We start from the raw sequence: 26503 nt of genomic DNA on the forward strand, positions 1-26503 counted from the left end.
TGAGCGCCTGTTACTCGTCCCAGCTTCTGCCAACCTAGCAGTTCAAAAGCACGTAAAAATGCAAGTAGAAAAATAGGGACCACTACGGTGGGAAGGTAACAGTGTTCCGTGCGCCTTTGGCGTCTAGTCATGGCGGCCACATGACCACAGAGACGTCCTCGGACAAGCGCTGGCTCTTCAGCTTTGAAACGGAGATGAGCACCGGCCCCTAGAATTGGAAACGACTAGCATGCATGTGCAGGGGAATCTTTACCTTTACCTTTAACACCTAGCAGTTCTTCAATTATTTTGGATTATAGACTCCATATCTCCTCTCTGAAGAAAAAATTACCCTACTTTGGGCACATTTGATAGACTTTAGTGAGGCCATCAACCGCATGCATTCAAAATCTCTGCTCCCTACATCAAAACGTTTCCCTATTTATGCTTCAGTGTTGAACTTAGCTAACCATGGCCTATTGTAGCACACGAATTAAGTCATTGCACATTTCTTTGAAGAACCCCAAAATCAAAACTGGAATAAAAATCACAGAGAATGAGATGTAAGTGAAGATAACAAGTCAACCCTCCTTCCAACCTACATTTTATTATGCACTAGAATTAGTTCCACAGCATTGATTGAATATTGCACAATAAGAATAAGCAGCCACTACGGTATTACATTCTTCTTTTAAAAAAACAACAACAGACCTTCATTCTGAACAACCACAACAGTTAGGAAAAATTAAACTTACCTCATTCATAGTTGCAGTGAAAAGTTGTTCATCGTCACATGTAAGTCAAAACCAGGACTCATTCTTAAATAATTGTTTTAAATTTATATATTTACATCTACTGGGTAGAAACATTAAAAATCCAATTTTTTTTAAAAAATGACATCGATAGACTGGCCTTTTCCATTTTTCCTTATTCTATGCAGTGTCTACCTTAGCAACTTTAAAATATGTGGACTTCAACTCCCAGAATTCCTCAGCCCGCCCTGCTGACTGGGAAATTCTGGGAGTTGAAGTCCACATATCTTAAAAGTTGTCAAGGTTGAGAAACATTGTTCTATCCTAACTTCTTCTAAAAAATTCCTAAAATGGAGGGCAGTCTCAGCTTCTGGTAATGGATTCAACAAATGTCAATAGGAGCTTCAATTTCCCTTCCTTAAATTATTTTAGCCTATCATTGTTAAGATCAACCCTGTTGGCAATATTTCAGCTTAACCCACAACTATTTTAGCCTGCTACTTCAGATAACGACAATAAAACTCCAAGCATCAACTACTTTTCCAGTTGGGCCTGTTCTGTAGTGTGCTGAACTCCTAAATTTCACTTAAGGCATAGTTAAGTTACTTTATCAACCCATTGGAATGCATTTTCAAAGTGGTGCTCTAAAAAGCCCACAGTTGATATCCTCAAAAAATAGCATTTGGGAGCTAGGTGTGTGTGTGTGTATTTAAAGCAGTGTTTCTCAACTTTACCAACTCAAACGTGTGGACTACAACTCTCAGAATTCTGCAGCCAGTATGCTGGTTAGGGAATTCTGGGAGTTGAAGTCAACACATCTTCACGTTGCTGAGATTGAGAAACACTGATTTGAATTGAAACCTGGTAGGTCCTAGCAATTGGGTCAACAACCAAACTGGCTGATCTCTTTCCAAACTCTTATTCACATTCGCATATTACTCTACACATAATTGTGTTAGGAAATCTCCATCTTTACTCTAATGCTCGGCAGGTGTAGAAAACGATACCCGGTTACATCAGATCTTGCAAAACAGAAGGTGGTTTTCAACGGATCCATTCCGCGTCACAAGGTTTCCAGGTTGCCCTTGGGAGATTTCTTTCCACAGCATCGGACGCCACGTCAATGGATGGCTTTTTTTTGGGTCGTTGGCGAGATGCTGGCATTGAGTGTGGGAAATTCTGGAAACTGCCATCCTACTTCATTTCCATGTTCCACTTGGAGCGCCAGAAACTGCGAAATGCAGTTGCCCATGGTGATTTAATCCTGCATCCGTGGAAGGCTTCAAAAAATAGACCAAAATGCTGTTGTCTGAAATTCTTTTGTGCAAATCTCCGTCTGGCTATAGAACAAATGTCAGTATTTTCTCTCAGTTGCTGCTTTCCACCCTGTTCCCAATCCTGGGCACTGAGTAATGTTATTTATCTTTTTTTTTTTTTAAAAAAAATGTTCTGTTTGTTTAAACCAGGAGTCTCCAAACGTGGTAACTTTTAAGACGTGTGGACTTCAATTCTCAGAATTCTGGAAGCCAAAGTCCAAAAGTCTTAAAAGTTTGCCACATTTGGAGAGCCCTCGTTTAAACCACCTCAAAGCAGAGTAGAGAATAGGATTTTAAAACCTTAACATGTAGCATTGCTTCTCCCCCACCCTGTTAGATCTTTTCCTTTACCCTGTTACTTTAGCATCACCTGGAGGTTGAATAATTTATTTAAGAATTAAGTTTCTGACTAGCTGTGTACGCTGTCAATTCACAGTACATCACAAACTGGCCTACGGCCTGCTTCTCATTCATTGGGCTTTAAAGCAATTGGCAAGAGAATCACGTCGATCCTGCATCAATGTGGCCCGCAGTTCTATTACTTCTCCCAACATAGGTGAGACGGTCAACCATGGGGCGGCATTACTGTGCTACACATTCACATTTTTAAAAGAAAAGAAAATGAGTCCCCAATCCTCAGTCTTCGCAGCAGAAGAGCTGCAGAGCCAATCTTTTGTTTCTCAAGAGAGCTCATAACTGGGCAGAAGTTTTGAGCGGACTCCAAGAGAATGTAGGCAAATGACGCGTTCTTCCAAAAAACAAAACAAAACAAAACAACCTTCCGATCCTTGCAAGTTGTGCAACCGGAAAGCAGTTTTGAACGGGGACTTGTTGCTTTTAAGTTGGGGCTGCTCAACTCTGGATCCCTAAAGGCTGCATTGAGAAATTCACAACATCCGTTCTGGGAGCCTTTTCTGGGTGACAGCGCCCTCGCTCTCCCAAGTCCTAGTACAATGAACTGTCGGTATTGAAGAGTGTGAACGGGCTTGTCAGTTTTTTCTTAATGGCGGAGGATCCGCTTACAGCTGAAGGCAGACAAAGGGTGCTGGCGGCTTTCTGCCTGTTTTTGGTTCCCCAACTCAAGAAGGACGGCTTAGGTGTCACCTTCTTGGCCTTGTCGGTTCTCTCTTCCTCCATGGCCAGACATATCAGGGAATACGTTTTCTGCATCCCCGCTGAGTAAGTGGCACATTTGTTGTGCTGTAGGGGAAAGAGGCAGACGGACCAGCATTTAAAAAATAAAAATAGATTCAGTCCACACAAAAGAGAAAGCAACGTTTAAACTACAGGTAGCCCTTGACTTACCGCAGTTCATTTAGCGACCGTTCAAAGTTGCAACGGCGCTGAAAAATATGACACATGATGGCTTTTCACACTTGTGACCATTGCATGACCCTTCCCGTGGTCATGTGATCAAAATTCAGGCACTTGGCAACCGGTTCCTATTTATGACGGTCGCCGTGTCCTGGAGACATGTGATTCCCCTTCTGTAACTTTCTGGCAAGCAAAGTCAATGAGGAAGCCAGATTCACTTAACAACCGTGCTACTAACTTAACAAGTTAAAGTGATTCAAGGTCCCTGGCAAGAAAGATCACAGAATGGGGCAAAACTCACTTAACAAATGTCTCGCTTAGCCACAGAAATTTTGGACTCAATTGTTGTAAATTGAGGACTACCTGTATATTCTATGACAGGAGGACGTTTTTCTTCTGCACTTCATTACATTCGCCCTGGGCTAGTCTCCAAGTCTATGTAGGTGGACTATTATTAAATTTGGACATGAGATTTGTCTCCTTGTGACATCATTTCTGAACAGGTTTCTTTGCCCAAAGTGAAATTTCCGAAACCCGTAGTTGCAATGAGCAACAAAAATAATGAGGGTCATTTTCTAACTAAAACCTGTGCAGGAGATTCGAAAGATGTCATCTTTGCTATTTTTTTTAAAAAAACAAAGCAATTAAAAGTTGCAAAGCTTGAAACACTGCTGAAAGAATAGACATTTTGTCTCCCCAGTTCCCAGTTTATTTTAATCTTTTTTTTTTAAGGAAACCAATTAGTCTTTCGTTATTTGCTACGACAATCGGAGTGGAGGGTGGGGTTTTGAGAACTAAAATAAAAAGGGAAATGGAGGTCAGCTTGCTTTGGCTACCCAACTCCAAACAAGTGGCTTATGCATAAAATAAGCAGGAACAATTAAAAAAATTAAAAAAGCATCATACAGGTCCATGATTGATTAAAGATAATGAATATTTTGCCGTTCTGATGGTCTTGCAGTGAAATTCTGTTCACAGCTTGACCTACCACGGAAGGTGTGTTTTCTTGACAGCTGATGACTTGGATCTCAATCTCCTGCTCTCTCAAATTCTGGAGCTTTTCCAAGACGTCACTCGTCCCCAGCCATTTGCAATCCATGCCTTCGACAGCAATCACGGTGTCTCCTTCCTTCAAACCTGCCAACTAAAAAATTGTGGGGCATTGCTCAGCGTCAGCTAAGCCCAGGCAGAATCTGGTAGACTTTCCTAACGAGCTTGAACTGTCCAGCTTCACCATGGGAGTCAGATTAAAATGATGAGGATTTTAAACTACACTCCTATCTGTAAACACATAGGATCCGTGTGGCACGGTGATTAGAATGCAGTATTTCAAGCTAATTCAGCCGACCGCCAGCAGTTCAATCCTGATTGGCTCAGGGTTGACTCAGCCTTCCATCTTTCCAAGGTCGGTAAAATGAGGACCCAGATTGTTGGGGGCAGTAGGCTGACTCTGTAAAGCACTGTGAAGCCGTATATTGCTATCCGTTGATTACAAAGGGATATAAATCTAATCACTCAACCAATCATTCAGTAATAAACTCCACAGTGCTCAGTGAGACTTATTTCTGAATCAACAGGTTCATAATTTCATTAATAAATAAACTCCTATATTGTGCTGTTAAGCCCTAATTCCCACCCACCCCCTTAGATTTGGCTTAGCATGTTAAGCGGACCTAGCTAATTGGGATTTATCTGCTACCCCAAGGTTAAGCAATCTATAATTTAGTGGGATGTGTAAACTCAATCTTCAAAATGCTAACAGAGGATGAAGAAGGATTACTGCTCTACTTTCATTGTTTACATGGTACAATAATACAGAAAATATACAAACTGTTTAAATTGTACCAATCCAAAGGGTTAGGAAGAATCCCACTTTTCTTTTAGATTATAGTTTACAACAGACTTTATTTTTCAAATTCATGCAGTAACGTCAGTATCTGGGAGGGCATTTCAAATCACAAAATAAAAAGCCCATCGAAGAAAGGTGGTTAAGTATCTGATGGATCCTAATTTTTTTTTTTGCGAGTTGTGTAGAAAATCCCACTGAAGTTAACCCTTGCACTGTGAACAATTCCACAAAGAGAGACCCCTGGATCTTACTGCTGCAGGAGAAGCTGGATCAATGCAGTCAATCTGTACTGGTGGGCCCCCTTTGACAGTGAACCCCAAGATGCCATCTTCACAGCAGAAATGAATGAGACGAGGGGGTGACCACCGCTGCTTGGCTGAAAACACCGTCGGTGGGCCCTGAGACACAGAGAGCAGTAGAGTTAAATTATTCAGTTCACATTTTGCAAATGTTAATGTAAATTACAGAGAGCTTTTCTCGCTACAGATATTTCCCCAGAATCTTCTACGTTTTCTCCTAGTAGTGTCTATGCAACTGTACAGCAGTTACTAATTTACATGTTATTCTTCATAGGCTCATTACAGCCCCAACACACATTGCACTTTAACAGTGAAACGGGGTGGGGGGGTGTCATCTGGCTTTACTAAATATAGTGTTCTTGATTATAATTGGTTCAATAACCCATACTGAATAACAGAATAACAGAATTGGAAGGGACCTTAGAGGTCTTCTAGCCCATCCCCACCCCTGCTCAAACAGAAAACCCTATACCATTTCAGACAAATGGAATCTCTCCTTAAAAACCTTCGTATTGGAGCACCCACAGCTTCTGGAGGCAAGTTGTTGCACTAATTAATTGTTCTAGCTGCTTGGGGTCATACTACAAATCACAGACATTTTACAATCTACAGCAGTGGATCCATACAATAGCCTACGAGAGAATGAACTTTTTATAGTGATCTGCATCCAGGCCACAGCTGTCACCATCATGGTTGGATTAATCTATAAGCCCACATTGGCTTGCTCAAACAATCCCTCTCGCTGGCTTCACACAGCATACGAAGGCATTAAAATTTACAAAGGGCTGGGTTTTATACAGCGCTTGAGGCTGCAAGACAAACCAATCTATCTAAGTGTGCCTACTTAAACTCTATCTTAACTGAAGATAAACCCCAGCATCATGTTCATAAGTAGACATGACCCACTGCTGGTTTGCGGTGAGAAGCCCTCCCAAGTGGTAGATTTACATTTCAAGAAGCTGGACGTTACTTTCATAGTCATTTTAATTCTGACGCAAGAAGGCATTCATACATATTAAAGGCAACATGTCATAGTGAGAGGAGATCAGACATACCAGCCTTTCGAAGAAGTCTCTCACTTTCACGTTAGAGAACAGAGGAGGAATCAGTTCTATTTTGTGATTTGTGTTGGCTGGAATAAAAGCAAAGCAAATAAGATTTATTATTTTTTAAGCACTTCTGGGAAGCAAAAAGCAACACGTTTTCTTTTTTGTACCCCTCTCCTAATTTCATAGCAACTGGGTGATGTAGCTTAGCTTGAAGATCACTGCAAAATTTTAAATCTTTGAGGGGTTTTTTCTTCATAGCTTTAGAAGCTCAGCAATCTATTCATTCCAAAGGGACTAAACCTGTATCCACTTAGAATCTGAATCATGTTAGCAAAGATTCTGATATTATATTATATTATATCCTTTTTCATTTCTTACAGGACTACTCTTTATGGATTCACATCTACCAAAGCCGAATTTTGTAAATTGGCACAGTTTGGAATATCACAGCTTTAGAAACATTTTAAGATCATATTTTTTTCATGCTGTAAAATACAAGATGGTTATGACAGGATCAAAAGAGCAGCAGGGAAGCATTTGCTAAAATTGAGCTCCCTCCATCGATAGAAGCTTGTAAGTTTCTACTTGCGATTTTAAGAGCGTGTTTTGATTTTTGTTGATTAATTCTTAGGCATTGTTACAGTATGCTAAGAGGATAAGATAGATTAATAAACCATCATGGGAACATTTAGCTTAAATGCAGCATTAAAAACCTGGGAATTAATAATACAATCAATAAATGGCAATAGCTGCCTTGAAAGAGTAGCTACCAGCTTTAGACGAGCGTAAGAACTGAACTGAGGTTTCATCCTTCTAGCAACTAAACAGCTTTAGCTGAACATAAAAATAGAATTGAGACTTCATGTTTCTAGCAACTAACTAGGCTGGAAAGTACAGAAAAAGCCCAGGAGAAATGGTACAATGTGAGTCATGTCAGCCAGGAGGGTGTTGTAGGGTGGGACCCAGGAAGAGACACTTTTCTGCTGTGACCCCAATATTCTGGAACATTATCCCTCTGCCCCCATCCCCGGAGATCAAACTGGCCCTTTCCTGCAGGCTTTTCATAAGTCCCTGAAAACTTGGCTTTGCCAATAGGCACGGGAACCCACAAACGTCCTGTGGTAATGCTGGTGCACTGGCTGTGTTGTATTTTTTTAAAAAAATGCTTACACAATATTTTTCGTGTTGTTAAATGGTTTAAATGGCAGCGTTGTTCTTTTTTCCTGTTTTTATAAGCTGCCCAAGGTTATATACTGTGTATGAAATTGATAGCTGTATAAAGTTGGATGATAGATAGATGATAGATAGATAGATGATAGATAGATGATAGATAGATAGAAGATAGATAGATAGATAGATAGATAGATAGATAGATAGATAGATAGATAGATAGATAGATGACAGTTGCAACAAGGAGGGTCTTCTCAGGGTGCCGCCGGTTAAAGATTGCCGGTGGGTAACACCCAGGGGTAGGGCCTTCTCAGTGGGTGTGCCTGCCCTGTGGAACCAGCTGCCCGCAGAGCTTAGGACTGCCCCCAACCTCCGTTCATTCCGCTGGGACCTGAAGACCTGGCTCTTCGAGCTCTCTGCCCCAGGCTGAGAATTTTTTAATTTTAATTTTAACTGGGTTTTTTATTTTTCTCAGGGTTTTATTTAATCTTTTTTAATTTGTTTTAATGTTTGTATTGACTTTCTTTTAAATGCCCTGTAAACCGCCCTGAGTCCTTCGGGAAAGGGCGGTATATAAATCTAAATAAATAAATAAATAAATAAATAGAAATGATCTGATGATAGACAGATATGATAGATGATAGCTAGATGACAGATAGACATTGATAGATGATAGCTGCGAATCTATCCATCTGATGAAATATAGCAAGGAGGCAGATTCCTCGGAGGGAGGTACATTGCTGAGGAGCAAAAGACAACTCCATCCGGATATTATGTGTGAGAGAAGAAGAGTAAAGACAGCCCCTCCCAAATAGTTTTCAGAGTATAGGGTAGATGCAAATAGTAGGTTGCTCTGTCTGGGCAGATGTTGCCCTATAGGTGTGAATCACCACAAGTTATTCCTGGTTTTGGTTCTGACCATCTTATCTAAAGATGGATTCACTCCTGGGTCACCCCAGGCTGAAAAGGACTTACACAGGATATTGGGTGCCGGCACCAAACAAAAAAAGTCATCTTGTTGCTCCTGCTGAGTATATTTGAGAAGAGACCGCTTGTGTGCCACGGACAAAATCTCTTGAAGGATCTCTATATCACGGAGCTTTGTGCATAAGCTGCAAACTCTTAAGGCTTCTTTGTGATAAAGGAGGGCTCTGTGCAAATGTAGTCTTCCTGGAGAAGGGGAAAAAATGAATGAATGAATGAATGAATATGAATGAATGAACGAACGAGCAAGATGGATTTTTGCACCATAAAAACCCAGGATTTTAAAGCCACAACAGCTCAGTCTATCAAGAATCATACATATCACATTATTTATTTTATTTATTTTTATTTTATTTAGATTTATATACCGCCCTTTCCCGAAGGACTCAGGGCGGTTTACAGGGCATTTAAAAAACAGTCAATACAAACAATACATTAGTGTGATTTGTTATTCTCTGTGTGTGTGTGTGTGTGAACACGATGACTCTAATCAAGGCAAAGCTGTACAAATTAATTAATGTCTACTATGCCAGTGTTCTTTCAACTTCAACAACTTTAACGGAACCCATGCTGGCTGGGGAATTCTGGGCGTTGGAAGCCCATGCCTCTTAAACGTGCTGAGATTGAGAAACAGTGACTACAGACAAGCCTTCCTTCCTGAAAGCATAGATTTTTCCCCAGTTTGGGGAAGCTAAAATGACATACCCTGAAGCAAAGAAATGCTTGGAGGTTTTAATCCACGTTTTTTGTCAACCATGGCTACTCGGATGATATCTTAAAAAGAGTTCACCCTTACCTAGTTGTTTACGCTGGCTTCTATCTCTTAAGACAGCTAAGGGTGTCATCCCCTCGGGCATGTGGTCGTACAGCTGGCAAAAAGCCTTTTCCTGTTGATCTTCATCATCACTCTGATGTACTAGGGTTATAAGAACAAATACAAAAGAAAGAGAAGATAAACATTCATTTTACTTTCATTTGTTGCCCAGGTGAGATGCCTCCGGGCCTGAGGAACAAAGAGCAACACTCAATAGCAACCACCAATTCCAGAACCTGTTTGTCTCCTGGATTATGGCTTCTCACATTTCAGTCTATTCCAAAAATTGTTGCCCAGAAGTGATCTTTCAATCAGCAGGTTAAAAGACCCTTTCCCAACATTGGTGGACCAGAACGCACCAAGAAAAATAGAGCGTTAGGGAAGTCTACTTGTGTCTAATTCCAACATATTTCCTATTAAGGGCCAGTCGTGTCTACCTTTTCCATTAAGTAGAAATCTCAATGAATTTATAATCCACCTAAGTTTGTTTTAGGAAGAGATGGATTTTTTTTCTCCTATCTCTTGCTGAAAGTTCACACTCCAACATTGAACCTTTCCTTTAAGTAGGACTGGGAATGTCAAGTCTCTTTATATAAATTAATGTGAAAAGCAATACATGTCTGCCATATTCCTGTTATCCTCATTGTAGTTCAGACAAGGGATGTTGGGTCTTTAGTCTAAGGCAGGGGTGTCAAATTGCCGGCCCGCGGGCCAGACGCATCATCCAGAAGCTGCGCCCACCCCATTGCCGACAATGGCAAAACTGTTTCGATACGTTGCTCGACATCACGTGATGTCGTGAGTTTGACATGTCTGGTCTAAATCATCTTACCAGACCTAAGGCTGCAATTGTGCTTCATAGCAACGTTTCTCAATCATAATAGAAGGAGAACAACAGAATACATTGAAAGGCTGAGCAAAAATGGAATTCTTTGGCAGGAAAGTAAAATCAATTCTCATAACTTATTAATAGTAGGATATAGCACAGCCTTATTCAACTGGTATCGCCAGATCTGTCAGTATCACCATATGAACACTGAACTATTCTAAAAATGACTTCCTCCTACCTTTTCATTCTTATTCTAATACTTCAAAGAGGGATACAAAATATTGAGTGAATTGATTTTCTTCATTTTGGAGGGAACTTGCGTTGCTCTTTAGCTTTCAACCGCTGAATTTTGACGGTGTGAACTTCAGAGAGAAGGGCTCCAGGATTCATAAGACTTGTGGGGACTGTGCAGCGGGCTCCAAAAAGTCACGGTTGTGGCCTCAATCCCCTAATCAAAGTTGTCATCTTAATATATATTTTTTAAGGATCTCTTCCCCCCGTGGACTCCCCAAACAGAAATGAATATGGGTATATTTTCAGAATAGTTTATTTATTTATTTATTTATTTATTTATTTATTTATTTATTTATTTATTTATTTATTTATTTATTTATTTATTAATGGGACTTATATCCCGCCCTATCTCCCGAGGGACTCAGGGCGGCTAACAACAACAAAAATTAAAGGTCTCTATACAGTAAATTAAAATTTAAAATTGAAATAAATTAAAGATTAGAGTTAAAATTGTAAACATAATTAAAATCCCTGACAGTCCAGGTCAGCCAGGTGGAAAAGGAGTGTTTTGAGGCCGCGGCGAAAGGACCGGAGATCTTGGGCCATCCGAAGCTCAGGGGGGAGCTGGTTCCACAGGGCTGGCGCTCCCACAGAGAAGGCTCTTCCCCTGGGGGTCGCAAGCCGACATTGTCTAGCCGACGGTACCCTGAGGAGGCCTTCTCTGTGTGAGCGTACTGGGCGATGGGAATTCGTTCCCGGCAGCAGATGGTCCTGCAAGTATCCCGGGCCTAAGCCATGTAGGGCTTTAAAGGTAAGAACCAGCACCTTAAATCTCACCCGGAGGGCAACCGGTAGCCAATGCAGCTCACGCAGGAGGGGTGTAATATGGGAGTATCGGGGTGCTCCCATCACTACCCGGTTTCGTGCTCTATCAACGGGAGGTAACATCTTTCCTCCTATAATCAAAGATAGAACCTCTTGGACTAAACGAGATGTCGGTACGTAAAGCCACTCAGTCTTGGTCGGGTTGAGCCGGAGCCTGTTCTTTCCCATCCAAATCTGTTCCACTTCTTGGTTCCCAATAAAGGAGAATATTTGTAGCTCAGGGTTGAAATGAGGGGTCCTCGGTGCTCTCTGACCTTGCTTTTTTTTCTTGGAGACGTTTGGCTAATGAAAGTTCTGCAAGAGAGCACCATGGATCCCTCCTGCCTTGGTCCATTGATAGGTAGGCCAATGAATGTACAAATCTGACAATTTTCTTACCTTGGTGGTCACTCAGCATAGTGGCCACAAAATAATGTGCCAGAGCTCTGAAATGATCCGATTTGACCTGGGCCAGTTTTGACCAAGAGTAAGGGATGGTCTCCTTGACTGGTGCTTGACTCATCGCGGTGTCCACAAGTATGTACATCTCTCCAACCTTAAAAACAAAGCACAAGACCCACGTATGAGCTACTTGACTCTATATTAAAAGCTCGCTCAAGGCACTCCATAGTGGCGCTGATCAACTTTATACAGTTATGGGAATCTATACTGAAAGATGCATTTTGTTCTCACAAAGGATGAAAAAGAGAAAGAACTTTAGCGACAATTACAGAGGATCTTGTTTTCTTCACAGGCTCTAGAAGGCTGAGACTAACTTTCAGAAAGAAAAGCAGCCTTCTAGTCTTCACTGTTGAAATGAGTTTTGATCTTTGGATCTACCATGGAGGGGAGGCTCAGTAAAAGCATTACAAGACCCTCTTCTGCCTCCCTCACATCCCATAATAGGAAAAGTGTGGAATCAGCTCCCCCGGGAGCTCCGGATGGCCCCAGACCTTCGGTCCTTTCGTCGTGACCTTAAGACATATATTTTCCAACAGGCCGACCTGGACTGATGATAATGGGGTTTTTAATTATGATTTTAAATGTTTTTATTGGTTTTAGTGGGACTTCGACATAATTTAATTCTTTTTTTAATATTTGTATTTATTGTATTTTATTCTTGTTAGCCGCCCTGAGTCCTTCGGGAGATAGGGCGGCATACAAGTCTCATTATAAAATAAATAAATAAATAAATAAATAAATAAATAAATAAATAAATAAATAAATAAATAAGTGCCGTCTCTTTTGATTCTTGGAGGGCTGTTGCACAGGCAGTCATCATAGTGCCCCAATGTTAGCAAATGATAAAGATCCGCGTACCGCTCTGCTCTCATGCAGCTTACCTTTGCAACTTCCTGAGCCATTTTTATAAGTGTGAAAAATTCATTCCGTATCCCTGGAAGGCAGATCTGCTCAAAGATGCATTCCTGAGCTTGAGCCAGCATCATCTTGACCAGCACACTCAACATGGCAGGACTCATGTCGTAACTTGGAGTGTGCGTAAAAGTTTCTTTTAGATAGTTTAGAACTCCTAAAATTGGGGAAGAAGCAGAAAAGAGGACTCATGGAGCATCAGTTCCACAGCCTCACCGAAAACAGAATGGTGGCTGCATTTAGCCAGTCATCTCTCAGTTTAAATTAAATTAGATTTACGTGTTTGGGTCACCCAAACATTATTGAGGCAAGTCAAAGCTTGTCCAGTACTATTACTTTATTATAAAGATTGTTGGGGTGGGGTGTTCTATAAGAGTATTTCCCAAACTTGCCAACTTTAAGATGTGTGGACTTCAACTCCCAGGGTTCCCCAGTCACCATGATAGCTGGGGAATTCTGGGAGTTGAAGTCCACCCATTTTAGGGTTGTCGCGCTTGAAAAGCACTGCTCTAAAAGATGCTGTAAGATGTCCAGTACTCCCAACAATACACTTCTATGAAGCGTTTTCAATTTTTTATTTTTATTATTTATTAGGGCAAGATACCGTATATACTTGAGTATAAGCCGACTCGAGTATAAGCCGAGACCCCCAATTTCACCCCCAAAAACTGGAAAAAGTTATTGACTCGAGTATAAGCCGATCCGCCGTTCTGCAAGCCTCTGCCGCCAGCAGAGGCTCGATCCGCCATTTTGCAAGCCTGAATACACAGGAATACCCTGTGTGGCCAAGGCTCGTCGGCAGGTCTCCGTTCCTCCTGCCGACCTTTGGGGAGGTTTGGGCGCCTCCCCAAACCTCCCCAAACCTCGGCAGGTCTCCGTTCCTGTTTGGGGAGGTTTGGGCGCCTCCCCAAACCTCGGCAGGTCTCCGTTCCTCCGCGCAGACCTGCCGACCTTTGGGGAGGTTTGGGCGCCTCCGCAAACGTCCCCAAACCTCGGCAGGTCTCCGTTCCTGTTTGGGGAGGTTTGGGCGCCTCCCCAAACCTCCCCAAACCTCGGCAGGTCTCCGTTCCTCCGCGCAGACCTGCCGACCTTTGGGGAGGTTTGGGCGCCTCCCCAAACGTCCCCAAACCTCGGCAGGTCTCCGTTCCTGTTTGGGGAGGTTTGGGCGCCTCCCCAAACCTCCCCAAACCTCGGCAGGTCTCCGTTCCTCCGCGCAGACCTGCCGACCTTTGGGGAGGTTTGGGCGCCTCCCCAAACGTCCCCAAACCTCGGCAGGTCTCCGTTCCTGTTTGGGGAGGTTTGGGCGCCTCCCCAAACCTCGGCAGGTCTCCGTTCCTCCGCGCAGACCTGCGCGGAGGAACGGAGACCTGCCGAGGTTTGGGGAGGCGCCCAAACCTCCCCAAACAGGAACGGAGACCTGCCGAGGTTTGGGGACGTTTGGGGAGGCGCCCAAACCTCCCCAAAGGTCGGCAGGTCTGCGCGGAGGAACGGAGACCTGCCGAGGTTTGGGGAGGTTTGGGGAGGCGCCCAAACCTCCCCAAACAGGAACGGAGACCTGCCGAGGTTTGGGGACGTTTGGGGAGGCGCCCAAACCTCCCCAAAGGTCGGCAGGTCTGCGCGGAGGAACGGAGACCTGCCGAGGTTTGGGGAGGTTTGGGGAGGCGCCCAAACCTCCCCAAACAGGAACGGAGACCTGCCGAGGTTTGGGGACGTTTGGGGAGGCGCCCAAACCTCCCCAAAGGTCGGCAGGTCTGCGCGGAGGAACGGAGACCTGCCGAGGTTTGGGGAGGTTTGGGGAGGCGCCCAAACCTCCCCAAACAGGAACGGAGACCTGCCGAGGTTTGGGGACGTTTGGGGAGGCGCCCAAACCTCCCCAAAGGTCGGCAGGTCTGCGCGGAGGAACGGAGACCTGCCGAGGTTTGGGGAGGTTTGGGGAGGCGCCCAAACCTCCCCAAACAGGAACGGAGACCTGCCGAGGTTTGGGGACGTTTGGGGAGGCGCCCAAACCTCCCCAAAGGTCGGCAGGTCTGCGCGGAGGAACGGAGACCTGCCGAGGTTTGGGGAGGTTTGGGGAGGCGCCCAAACCTCCCCAAACAGGAACGGAGACCTGCCGAGGTTTGGGGACGTTTGGGGAGGCGCCCAAACCTCCCCAAAGGTCGGCAGGAGGAACGGAGACCTGCCGAGGTTTGGGGAGGTTTGGGGAGGCGCCCAAACCTCCCCAAAGGTCGGCAGGAGGAACGGAGACCTGCCGAGGTTTGGGGAGGTTTGGGGAGGCGCCCAAACCTCCCCAAAGGTCGGCAGGAGGAACGGAGACCTGCCGAGGTTTGGGGAGGCGCCCAAACCTCCCCAAACGTCGGCAGGTCTGCGCGGAGGAACGGAGACCTGCCGAGGTTTGGGGAGGCGCCCAAACCTCCCCAAACGTCGGCAAGTCTCCGTTCCTCCGCGCCCTGCCTGCCTGCTTCTTTCCGCTGCGGAAAGAAGCAGGCAGGCAAGGCGCGGAGTTTGGGGAGGTGCGCGCGCACCTCCCCAAACCTCCCCAAACTTCGGCAGGTCTCGGACGGCGGTGGCTTGGGAGAGGTGCGGGCGATCCCGGAAGCACCAAAGCTTCGGCCGCGCACAAGTCCTCGGTAAGTTTTTTTGTTGACTGGAGTATAAGCCGAAGTGGAATTTTTCAGCCCAAAAAGTGGGCTGAAAAATTCGGCTTATACTCAAGTATATACGGTATACAATCTTGGAAACAGCCAATTTTCAGCCTTCATTAATGAGTTTATTAATGATGATCTTCTCAACTCCTTAAACCTTTTCCAGCCCAATGCTATTGTCATTTATGAGATAAGCTACTAAGAAACTCTACTCTTATCTCTTGGCTGTTTTATGTTCAACATTCCTTCTGTTACTTTTACAGTCATTTATACTGTAATATAAATCCCTGGCTGTCTAACCACGACATGGCATTTAAAGTTAGGAACTAGATGACTTTAAAAGAAATAAATCCAAAATTTGGACAAGGTGATTCATAGATATTTGATTATATAGCAATAGCACTTAGACTTATATACCACTTCACAGTGCTTTACAGCTCTGTCTAAGCAGTTTTACAGAGTCAGCGTATTTGCCCCCAACATTCTGGGTCCTCATTTTACTGACCTCGGAAGGATGGAATGCTGAGTCCACCTTGAGCCAGTCAAGATTGAACTGCTGGAAGTCAGCAGAATTAGCCTGCCATACTGCATTCTAACTACTGCGCCTCTTACATGTTGAGTTAACTCTTTTAAACACAGCCCATGCCCATAGCTAACAAAATAACAAGCTACATTTGAAATGACTTCAGCTGTCAGGGAAAACCCTTCAGAATAAGATTATTTATCCTTGGGTTTCCGGCTGAAGCATCAAAGGCTCTTAATGACAGGATGGAGAAGGTAAACATTTTTTTTGTGAAGTAGCCAAGTTGGACATGTGCAAAAGAATAAGGTGGACATAACTATATAATTCAGTTTAAATATGCTCTTGCTTTCCACCTGACCCTAAACAAGCAACAAAGGAACAAAAAAAGACAAATAATGTGGGTAGATAAGTTCTAAAATATTTTCCTCATTTCACTAGCATGCCGTGTTTGTTATTCATGTTACATGATCCAATGCATTTTTAATAAGAGGAAGGTAAGGGCCCAAACAGGGCAGAAAATGTGTGTGAAGACCTCAATTATTTTCAAATTATTGGAAAACCATTGCAGTTATGCAGTTCCGATTATGAAAGATGGGGACCTTGTGAAATTGAGAAATCTCTGAGCAACTCTGTCAACCTACACACAACTTTCCCTACAGGGAAACTAAAAGCTCATTCAAGGCTGTGACAATATGACAAATCTGTCAGCAGGCAAACTTTGCCAGACCAAACCAAGTTGGACCTAATTCAAATAAATTCCAAACAAACCAATTCTTTGGGAACCTGAAAAACAAACATTTGCTGAAGCTTCAAATCCTTAGTAGCACTGAGATCAGATAATCAAAAAAATGCATTGTTCCTAACTGGTTTGTCAAGTTTTATTGGCAGGTTTTAATTCCACAGAAATGGATCTGAGCCCTGAGCCCTGTTGCAAACTTTCTCTCCCACCCACCCAACATTTAGCTATCAGTGTGAAATGACTGTGAAATGCAAACCTGAGGCAATCTTTAAAGAAACTCCTCATGCTGCACTCAAGCCCATTCTGTCAAATACCCATGTATGCAAACAAACAGAGGGTTGTTGAGGAATGGCTGAAATCTTAGCGAGATTGAATTTTTTCCACTCCTATTGCAAGCAAAATGGAGCTCTTTTTTGGAAAGTATTTTTTGTTGGGGATCTTGACCTACCATAAGCTATAAACAGGAGCTAGGATAAGCTATAAATGGAATAACAGAATATCAGAGTTGGAAGGGGGACCTTGGAGGCCTTCTAGTCCAGCCCCCTGCTCAAGCAGGAGAACCTATACCATTTCAGACAAATGGCTGCCCAGTCTCTTCTTATAAACCTCTAGTGATGGAGCACCCACAATGTCTGAAGGCTGTGGAGAATAGGCTGTCCCCTTCATCTTTGTGGCAACCCCTGAGATATTGGAAGACTGCTATCATGTCCCCTCTAGTCCTTCTCTTCATTAAACTAAAGGTAAAGGTAAAGGTTCCCCCGCACATGCGTGCTAGTCGTTTCCAACTCTAGGGGCCGGTGCTCATCTCCATTTCAAAGCCAAAAAGCCAGCGCTTGTCTGAGGATGTCTCTGTGGTCATGTGGCCGGCATGACTAGACGTCAAAGGTGCACGGAACGCTGTTACCTTCCCACTGTAGTGGTCCCTATTTTTCTACTTGCATTTTTACGTGCTTTCGAACTGCTAGGTTGGCAGAAGCTGGGACGAGTAACAGGCGCTCACTCTGTTACGCGGCACTCGGGATTCGACCCGCCAAACTGCCGATCTTCTGATCGACAAGCTTAGTATCCTAACCCACTGAGCCACCGCGTCATTAAACTAGACATACTCAATTCCTGCAACTGTTATATGTTTTAGCTTCCAATCTCCAACCATCTGGGCCGCTCTTTTCTGCATTCTTTCCAGAGTCTGAAAATTACAATGGGAAGGTTCACCCAACATACTAAGACAAATCTGGACAAATCAAAGTACAATTTGAATCCAGCTAGTGACTGGGGATGCTGGCAAATGTGGGTAGCCTTATTGGAAAGTTTGCCATTCTGATCACCAGATGTCATGGGCCGTTTTATATCACAACTCTGACAAAATGTTTAAAAAAATCCCAGAGGGAAAAAATTTCAGAAACTTCAGATAACGTTTAACCAATTCTGCCCTTTCTTAAGGATTGGAGAAATGTTTATTTTATTACTCAGAATCCATAATAGAACATTTGTTCTTTCACCATCTGCTCTTTGGTAATGCCTTCCTGTATGTTTGTATGCTCAGGGTTGTGTTTATAGATGAAAACCTTAGCAACAATCTTTCATTCTGTCCACAAAGGTCCATGGGCAGGGTTTGAATAATATTGCATTACTTTTGTCATAACTGAATTCTCAACAACTCCCCTTCTCCCCCCCCCCCCAAAAAGCGCCATGTTTTCTGCAAACTTTTTTTCTTCAAAAAATTAGTAATTATTTTCATTAAAGATTATTATCTGGTGGTGATACCGGTGTACTCCATATTCAAAACCATTTTGCACATTATATATGCCTACGTATGTATTTGCTTCCTCAGTTCAAGGTGGTTGCTCCTAAGATTTTACTATGAAGAGGAACAGGCCTCTAGACTGACAATAGTAGTAATTATGGGCCTCAGGAGGATTTAAATAAAATACTTATGCTAGGAACTGAAACTGCAGTAAATTATATAGCAATTGCTATAAAACCATTGGAACTACAGTATATTATAGCCGAGGTCCCCAGTATGATACATATAATCCTCAACATACCACCACAATTGAGCCGAAAATTTCTGTTGCTAAGCAAAACAGTTATTGAGTTTTGCCCCATTTTATTTTATTAAATTTTATTTTATTTTATTAAATTTATATACCGCCCTTTCCCGAAGGACTCAGGGCGGTTTACAGGGCATTTAAAACAACCAATACAAAAGTTAAAAACAAATTAAAAAAAGATTAAATCATCCCTAGAATTAAAAACCCCAGTTAAAAATTCTCAGCCTGGGCCGGAAAGCTCGAAGAGCCAGGTTTTCAGGTCCCGGCGAAATGTGCGGAGGTCGGGGGCAGTCCTAAGCTCCACGGGCAGCTGGTTCCAGAGGGCAGGCGCACCCACAGAGAAGGCCCTTCCCCTGGGTGTTATCCGCCGACAATCTTTTACCGGCGGCACCCTGAGAAGGCCCTCCCTGTGGGAGCGCACTGGACGAAGGGAGCTTGATGCCGGCAGCAGGTGTTCCCTCAGATATCCCGGACCCAAGCCATTCAGGGCTTTATAGGTCATCACCAGCACTTTTACAACCCTTCTCGTCACAATTGTTAACCTAATCCCTGCAGCTGATAAGTTAGTAACCTGGTTAAGTAAATCTGGCTTCCTCATTGATCTTGCTTGTCAGAAAGTTGCAAAAGGGGACCACGTGATCCCAGGACACTGCAATCACAATAAGCATGGACCAGTTGCCAAGCATCCAAATTCTGATCATGGGACCATGAGGATGTTGCATTGGTCGTGTGAAAAATAAGTCACCTTTTTCAGTGCTTTTGCAACTTTGAATGGTAGCTAAATAAACTGTTGTTAAGTCGGGGACTACCTGTGCCTGCTGACTCAGGTTTAAGGGAATCCTCTTCCATCCAACCCATTTTGAAATTCATGAGTTAGTTAGACGGTCATATGATTTGAGCAAACAAACAAGTACTGTACTGCTGAAAATCCACAACAGCCGGAAAAGCACTGGGGCTACTGTGTAAGATTGCACAATAGTGTTCCAGACCAGAAAAGATTTGCAGATGCCTGAAAATAGCTAGGGGGAAAAAAATTTTGATTGCAAAGAATGGAAAGCAGTTAATGATGGACCAAAATTGTACAGGCTGTCAAATTGTAAGTTATTAATTCTCCACAACATTTGCTCTGGCTAAATAGCCTACTTAAGTGCCTTCCATAAATCTGACAGGGAGGAGGCAGAAGGAGTTAATAATAAGTTTTGAAAAGAATGTTTTCACTAAAAAAAAAAACATTCCTTGGTGTTCTTGCTTACAGTTCTTTGGGTGTTAATTCTGTCCACAAAGAGTTTGAAATTAAGCTCGGACAGTCACATTATCCTACCCGGAACAGACACAAACCAGAGGAAATCACAATTGCAAACAAGCGGATTAAGCCAATCTCCAGGCATTTCTTTAGGGGAGGGGGCTGTGGGGGGAACCCCACCCCCTTCCGGCTCCTACCTGCTGCTTTCTGAAAAGCACTGATGGCCTTTTGAAGCCCGTCTTCCGTTTGCCGATTGCATTTTGTGCCAATCTGTGTGTAGAGGGCTCCGATGTTAAATAAAATGCTGGCTTTTTCCAGCAACAAATTCTTCTGACAAACAGGGACGCCTGTGAAAGAGTCATACCTTCAATAAAAACCAAAGAGAACACAAATGTTAACAACCCAGGGAGATAAAAAAACTGGGGAGAAATTATTCGCTTTATAATGTTTTTAAGATGTCAAAAAAAAACCACCCCAACAACATTCTTTTCCTATTAACTCCAATTTAAGTCCAAACCTAGTTTGCATGCCAATTGGTTCAGAAGCTGCGCTGTGATCCATCTCAGTTACAGACTGATTTCCACAATGGACTAAGGCATCCTTGGTTTAACTAGGGCGGGCTGAATAAAATGGTCAACACAACCCATTAGTTCACAGATAAAGAAATCACGTTGTAATTTAGCACAATGTGTGAACCAGACCAGCATTCCAAAGGCAACTGGATTTTCTTTGTTTCCTAATAAATCAATCAATCAACAATCAATCAATCAATCAATCAAACATTACTGGAAGGGACCTTGCAGGTCTTCTAATCCAACTCTCTTGCTCAAGCAGGAGGTCCTCTACCATTCCAGACAAGTGGCTGTCCAGTCTCTTCTTAAAAGCCTCCAGTGCTGGATCACCCACAAGCCGTTCCATTGATTAATTGTTCTAATTGTTAGGAAATTTCTCCTTAGTTCTAGATTACTTGTCTCCTTGATTAATTTCCATCAGTCCATTCTTGTCTTGCCTTCTGGTCCTTTGGAAAATAGGTTAACTCTGTCTTCTTTGTGGCAGCCCCTTAGATATTGGAACACTGCTATCATGTCACCCTAGTCCAGAGGTAGGCAACCTTGGCTCTTTTATGACTCGTGGACTTCAACTCCCAGAATTCCTGAGCCAGCCCCTGCCCTAGTCCTTTTCATTAAACCAGACAATGTTCAATTTTAAGAAAGGTCTTACCAAGTATATAAAATGCCCAGATTTCTACTGGGTGAGAAGAACCGATTCTCAACAAAGCCAAGCTGTACGTAATAGCTCATCAGCATCTCAACTCCAGATTCATCTCTGCTGGGGGTCCGGCAGGCCTTTGAATAATAGGACAGGTATTAGCTATAATGTTGATATGTGGCCCAACTGAGTGCTCTTATCTGCTTGGGATTCAGGAAATAATTAAAAACAGGGCTATTGAAAAGTGCCTTTGGGGTACCGGTGTGACCATCTACTTGCATGGTCTTCTAAGACTATTGGTGGCTTAATTATAGTATATTTATTCTATAAAATTATTTATATTATATTTGCATATTTTATACACACACACACACACACACAGGTAGTCCTCGACGTATGACCACATTTGAGCCCAACATTTCTGTTGCCACGTGAGACAGTTGCTTAGTGAATTTTGCCCCATTTTACGACCTTTCTAGCCACAGTTGTTAAGTTAGTAATATGGCTGTTAAGAGGCTTCTCCATTGATTTTTTTTTTGCTTGCCAGAAAGTCATAAAAGGTGATCGCATGACCCCTGGGACACTGTAACCGTCATAAATATGAGTCAGTTGCCAAATGTCTGAATTTTGATCACGTGACCACAGGGATGCTACAATGGTTGTAAGTGTGAAAAATTTTGATCGGTCACAAAACGAACTGTTGTAAGTCAAGGACTACCTGTAAATGTACAATATATGTATATTGTGTACAAATAACATCTCTATAAAATTATTTATATAATCCTAGAATATTTTTTTTCTTGTTCAAATTATGATATAAACTCTGGGCAAGTTCCAAACAGTTGTTTTAAATATAACACTGCTGTTTCCCATTCAGAATAGATCTTGGATGCGGAAAAGTTTGTTTTCAGATATCAAGGTCAAAAGAGCCTCAAAAGGAAAAAAAGAAGAGAAGTAATAATCATTTATTCGCATTTTAAGTTTGTACACCACCGGACTCCCAATGACTGTGGGTGGTTCACAACAAATAAAATAACTATAACAAAATTAAAGATAAAGGAAGAGAGGAGAAGGAATGGTGGCCTGAAAACTATATGCACTAAAGAGTGGTATTGTATTTCCCTTTTATTATGTTTAATTAAAATGAGAATAAAATAGGGACAGGCTCTCTTCCCCACCCCCAGACTGAAAATCAAACAGAGCCAGCTTACTTGTCTTAAATCCATAAGATCTGCAATTTCATTTTCATATTCTGCACCATCTTCACTGTAATGTTCCAGAATAAAGTCCTGAAAATAATTAAAATAACCCATTAAAATAATTATTATTTTTTAAAAAGTCTCCAAATCACGTATTTGTTTCATTCAGGCACAGAGGAACTGAAGAAATCTACCTAAGAGATTTACCCAGAATGATACTTTGAGTTGAGAAGTTGGATTTAAATATAAACTTCCGTTCCATTAAAATGCATTTTGTCTCCCTGGAAATCAGCATTTCACTGCAGTATACACCCTCAAACCTGATTTAAACATCTGGACAATCTACAAATACGTTGTAAACTGCCCAGAAGACCCCTCTAAGGCAGGGGTCTTCAAATTTGGCCCTTTTATGACTTGTGGACTTCAACTCGCACGCGGGCTGAGGAATTCTGCAAGTTGAAGTCCACAAGTCATAAAAGGGCTGAATTTGAAGACCCCTGCATAAGTCTAAGTGCTACTGCTATTATACTGAAGTTCCTTGGCATCAGTACTTCTTAAGCTTGGCCACAACTTCCAGATGTTGTGAATGTCAGTTCTCAGAATTTCCCAACCAACGTGGTAATTGGTGAAAATTCTAGAGTTGCCAAACCTAGTTTACCTCCACAACTGGCCAGGCAAAAGGGGGTCATCCTAAATTCCAAAGACTGTTGGACTTGTTTTCTGGTAGGACAGATGACTAGCAGGTCAGTCCTGTCATTAGGAGAACAACACTCAAAGGGCTGGATCCTACCCTTCAGCAAACCAGCTTCCTTAGCTAATTTTGACACTTCCTGGCCCTTCCCAAAAAGATGGGCTGCTCTTTGATCATCTAGTTCAAAGCACAAAGTGTCTGGTACAATCTCTGATTTTAAAAACGGAAGAGAGACTTGAGGGTAAAATCAAAAGAATAAAGTCCTTAAGTCAGACGTATCCAGCAATTAGGGGAGAGGGAACTCAGATAAAGGCATTGAGAAAGAACTAATTTAACCCACAGTCTATAAATATTTGCATAGCTACCGGTCAGCAGCTTCTGGATAAATCTAACAACAACAAAAAAGGAGTTTTGAAACAGAAAGAAGCCATGTTAGGAAAGGAATTCCCATGAACCCCCTATCTCTCTGTCCAAATTTAATCTGATCCGGTTTTTATTGTAATTTGTTAGCTATGTCATTCCTAGGAGAAAGTGTAAATATTTCAGAAGAATATTGGCAATTTTTTTTGAGCAAATATTTCCTTTAGCATGCTTTTTAGATTTATTTATGGGCAAAAGAGTTTAATTCCCTTTAGCGCTGCTGCTTGGAAAAAAAAATACCTTGAGGGGTACTGCAAAGTCCACATCTTTCGTCTCTTTCAGGCCAAGGGGTATCAGAGGAATGCTAAAAGCTTCCCTGTGTTAAAAGAAGAAATGCACATTAATAACTCTGATTTACACAACTGTGGTGGAAAGTTGGTGGCTGAGGAATTGCTGTGTATAAATCACTGTCGTCATCTGGACTTCCTCATTTCATTCAGCACTGGTACAAGACACACCCGTCCCCTGTGGCTTAAAGAACACAACTTTTTCAGGCAAAAGGCCACGCTTGATCTTTGACTGCCATAGTACTGGGGACCATGCTCCAAGAAATATGTGAGCTCCCAACGCAGCATAAAGCAAGGGCAGGGTTAAAACTCAGCTTGCTTTGATTTAGTTTGCATTCACTTCAATGAAAAATAAATTCCAATAATGATATTCGCTTTGTGCTATTCTTCCTTATGTTTTGGGGTTGTCACAAATATTCACAAGTCCTGAAGTCAACTTTTGCAGAAGTTCTTGGAGCCATAGCAAGAATCCAAGGGCTAAGTGTAACCTGGGACCACCTCCCACTGCCCCATGTTTAATTAGCTGGAGCTAATTAAACTATAACCTGGAGCCAGCCTATCTAAGATAAAAGGATTCCTAGGTAATCTCCCAGAGTTTATACTTTTGTATTCCTGCCTGCCCAACTTAGAACATCCTGCTCCTTACATCCTGCAATCTAGTTACTCAGTTTACACTAGTTACTTAGTTTACAGATGTAATCTTCTCCAACTCCCTAGAAAACCACTGGATTCTATACTCTTAAAGTCAGAAGCCTAAAATTTGCCAATGGAAATACTCACAGGAAAGGGAAATGACCCATCACAGTGAGATGGATTTAGGAAGATGGCCAATGCAGCAAGAATAGGGAGGATAATGACCAATTAGCATGAACAGCAGGAGCAACTGAGTCCTGGAGACTTCTGGTTCTCCAAAGAGATGGAGTGACCCCCAAAGAACAAAGAATAGTCAGGCTACTAGAAGGAGTATTCCTGGAATCTACTCACAGTCAAGCATCCTTATCTGTTCTTTTGTAAGAAGTAAGGACAGATCACTTCTCTTGCCTCTTAGGAAAGGGTTCCACATACCGGGGGTGCCAATCTTGGCAACTTTAGGACTGGTGGACTTCAATTTCCAGAATTCCCCAATCAGCATGGGAAATTCTGGAAGCTGAAGTCCACAGATCTTAAAAGTTGCCACGGTTGCCACATACCAAGAGATCCAACTATTCTAGCAAAAAATAAGCAGAGATTCTAAGCATAAAACCATCGCCACCCTTTGCACGGGAATATCTATGCATTCCAACATAAAGTTGCTCTTCTCTATTTTCTCCTGGTCCTTCTTTGCCACTGGCAGGAACAGACCTAAAAGCCATCCCAACAGGAGCAACCTACTGCTACTATTTTGAGGCAGCCTGCGTTGGAGGGAACTGAGAAACAGAAGCAAAGCTTTCCTTTTGATTTTTCACTGCCCTTCTTGTGATCATTTTTGCGAAGCTGCCAATGCTTATGCACCAGCTTTCTCAGGTCACCAGTGCTCTTGCCAACCCCTGAGATGAATGTAGAGGCCCTTCCCTTCCTCCTTCTGAGTCTCTGAAATGCCAAATTCACAGGGAGAAAAATAGCAGACGTCCTTCTTCTAAAATATTTCACCAAGCTCAGAAACAACCAGGCTCAGAGAGCACCAAGGACCCCTCATTTCAACTCTGAGCTACAAATAGAATTCTTTCCCCAGACTGCTACTATGAGTAGCTGCCCAAAGGTCTTTTGCCATAGTCTCTGTAGTTGATGCCATTGAATGCCACCGCAACAGTAGTATCTCATTCGCTTCCAAATAGAGCTGTTGGTTTTTCCAATCGCAACACATTTTCCCCACCAAAACCCCAAACTATCGGATGGACTTTTTACAGGAACGCTAAGTTCAGATGTTGTAATGGGAGAAAAACCTCTCAAATGAGCAAGACCAACAATTAGTAAAGGCCACTCTACATTTTGCCATATTGTCGTACTTGATATTAAATCTTCTGCTGCAAATTCACTCTCTGTTTTTCCTCTTCACCTCCAGCAGGAGAAGGATTGTCTCTGCCTTTCCTTACTGCATCCAAACCAATTTTTTGGCAGTATTAATTACTTTTGAGTACTTTTCTCAGAAGCAATTTAAAAAGCTCTGCCTTAATCCTTGGGCACAGCAGGACCATTTCAGTAATACAGCTTGTTCTTTTGTCTGTTTTGTTTTGTTTTAAAAAAATTTTCTTCAGTCTTACATTCTTTGGCTTGTTTGTTTTTGCATCAGTTAGCAAAAAAGAAGAGAACATCATTGCAATCATTTTTTCTTTCACTTACTCCGTGTTCTGATAGACCTCCAAGGATATATTGAGTCCTTCTAACTCTTCCTTGAGGATCTGTAGGTTGGAATTGACGTAGCTGAGTTCCAGCAGCACCTGTTCTCGGATTCTGGGGCTGGTTGTTGCACTGCCAAAGGAAAAATTTAAAAAAGTTTGTTTATTGGGATGGAGTCAGAGCAACAGAATAGAGCTGAACATTTGCAAGCCAGATGCCCTTCCTGATGCCTATGCAGAGTTCACAGCAGATATATTCTCATTGTGCGCTGATAAGAGAAACATCTCTGTCGCTGCCTAGGATTGAACTCTGAAAAAATAGAGAAAATAGGAAAGGGAAATAATGAGGAAATATTA

At 42.6% G+C, this 26503-nt stretch overlaps 1 protein-coding gene across 1 annotated transcript in view; it reads right to left on the reverse strand.

Annotated features, from left to right (window-relative positions):
• Window positions 1-566: 566 nt before the first annotated feature.
• Window positions 567-26503, reverse strand: part of RHPN2 (rhophilin Rho GTPase binding protein 2) — a 41898-nt gene continuing 15961 nt past the window's right edge. Inside the window, exons 3-15 of the mRNA XM_081335958.1 lie at window positions 26151-26279; window positions 23785-23860; window positions 22446-22523; window positions 21247-21371; window positions 20223-20389; window positions 12797-12984; window positions 11853-12009; window positions 9509-9628; window positions 8704-8898; window positions 6565-6641; window positions 5462-5608; window positions 4350-4505; window positions 567-3247 (exon numbers count right to left, since the gene is read on the reverse strand). Coding sequence (XP_081192084.1) covers window positions 2993-3247; window positions 4350-4505; window positions 5462-5608; window positions 6565-6641; window positions 8704-8898; window positions 9509-9628; window positions 11853-12009; window positions 12797-12984; window positions 20223-20389; window positions 21247-21371; window positions 22446-22523; window positions 23785-23860; window positions 26151-26279 — 1870 coding nt within the window. The 3' untranslated portion in view covers window positions 567-2992. The remainder of the gene's footprint in view (window positions 3248-4349; window positions 4506-5461; window positions 5609-6564; window positions 6642-8703; window positions 8899-9508; window positions 9629-11852; window positions 12010-12796; window positions 12985-20222; window positions 20390-21246; window positions 21372-22445; window positions 22524-23784; window positions 23861-26150; window positions 26280-26503) is intronic.

Source organism: Vipera berus, assembly GCF_964194415.1.
Source record: "Vipera berus genome assembly, chromosome: 10".
Taxonomy (NCBI): Eukaryota; Metazoa; Chordata; class Lepidosauria; order Squamata; family Viperidae; genus Vipera; species Vipera berus.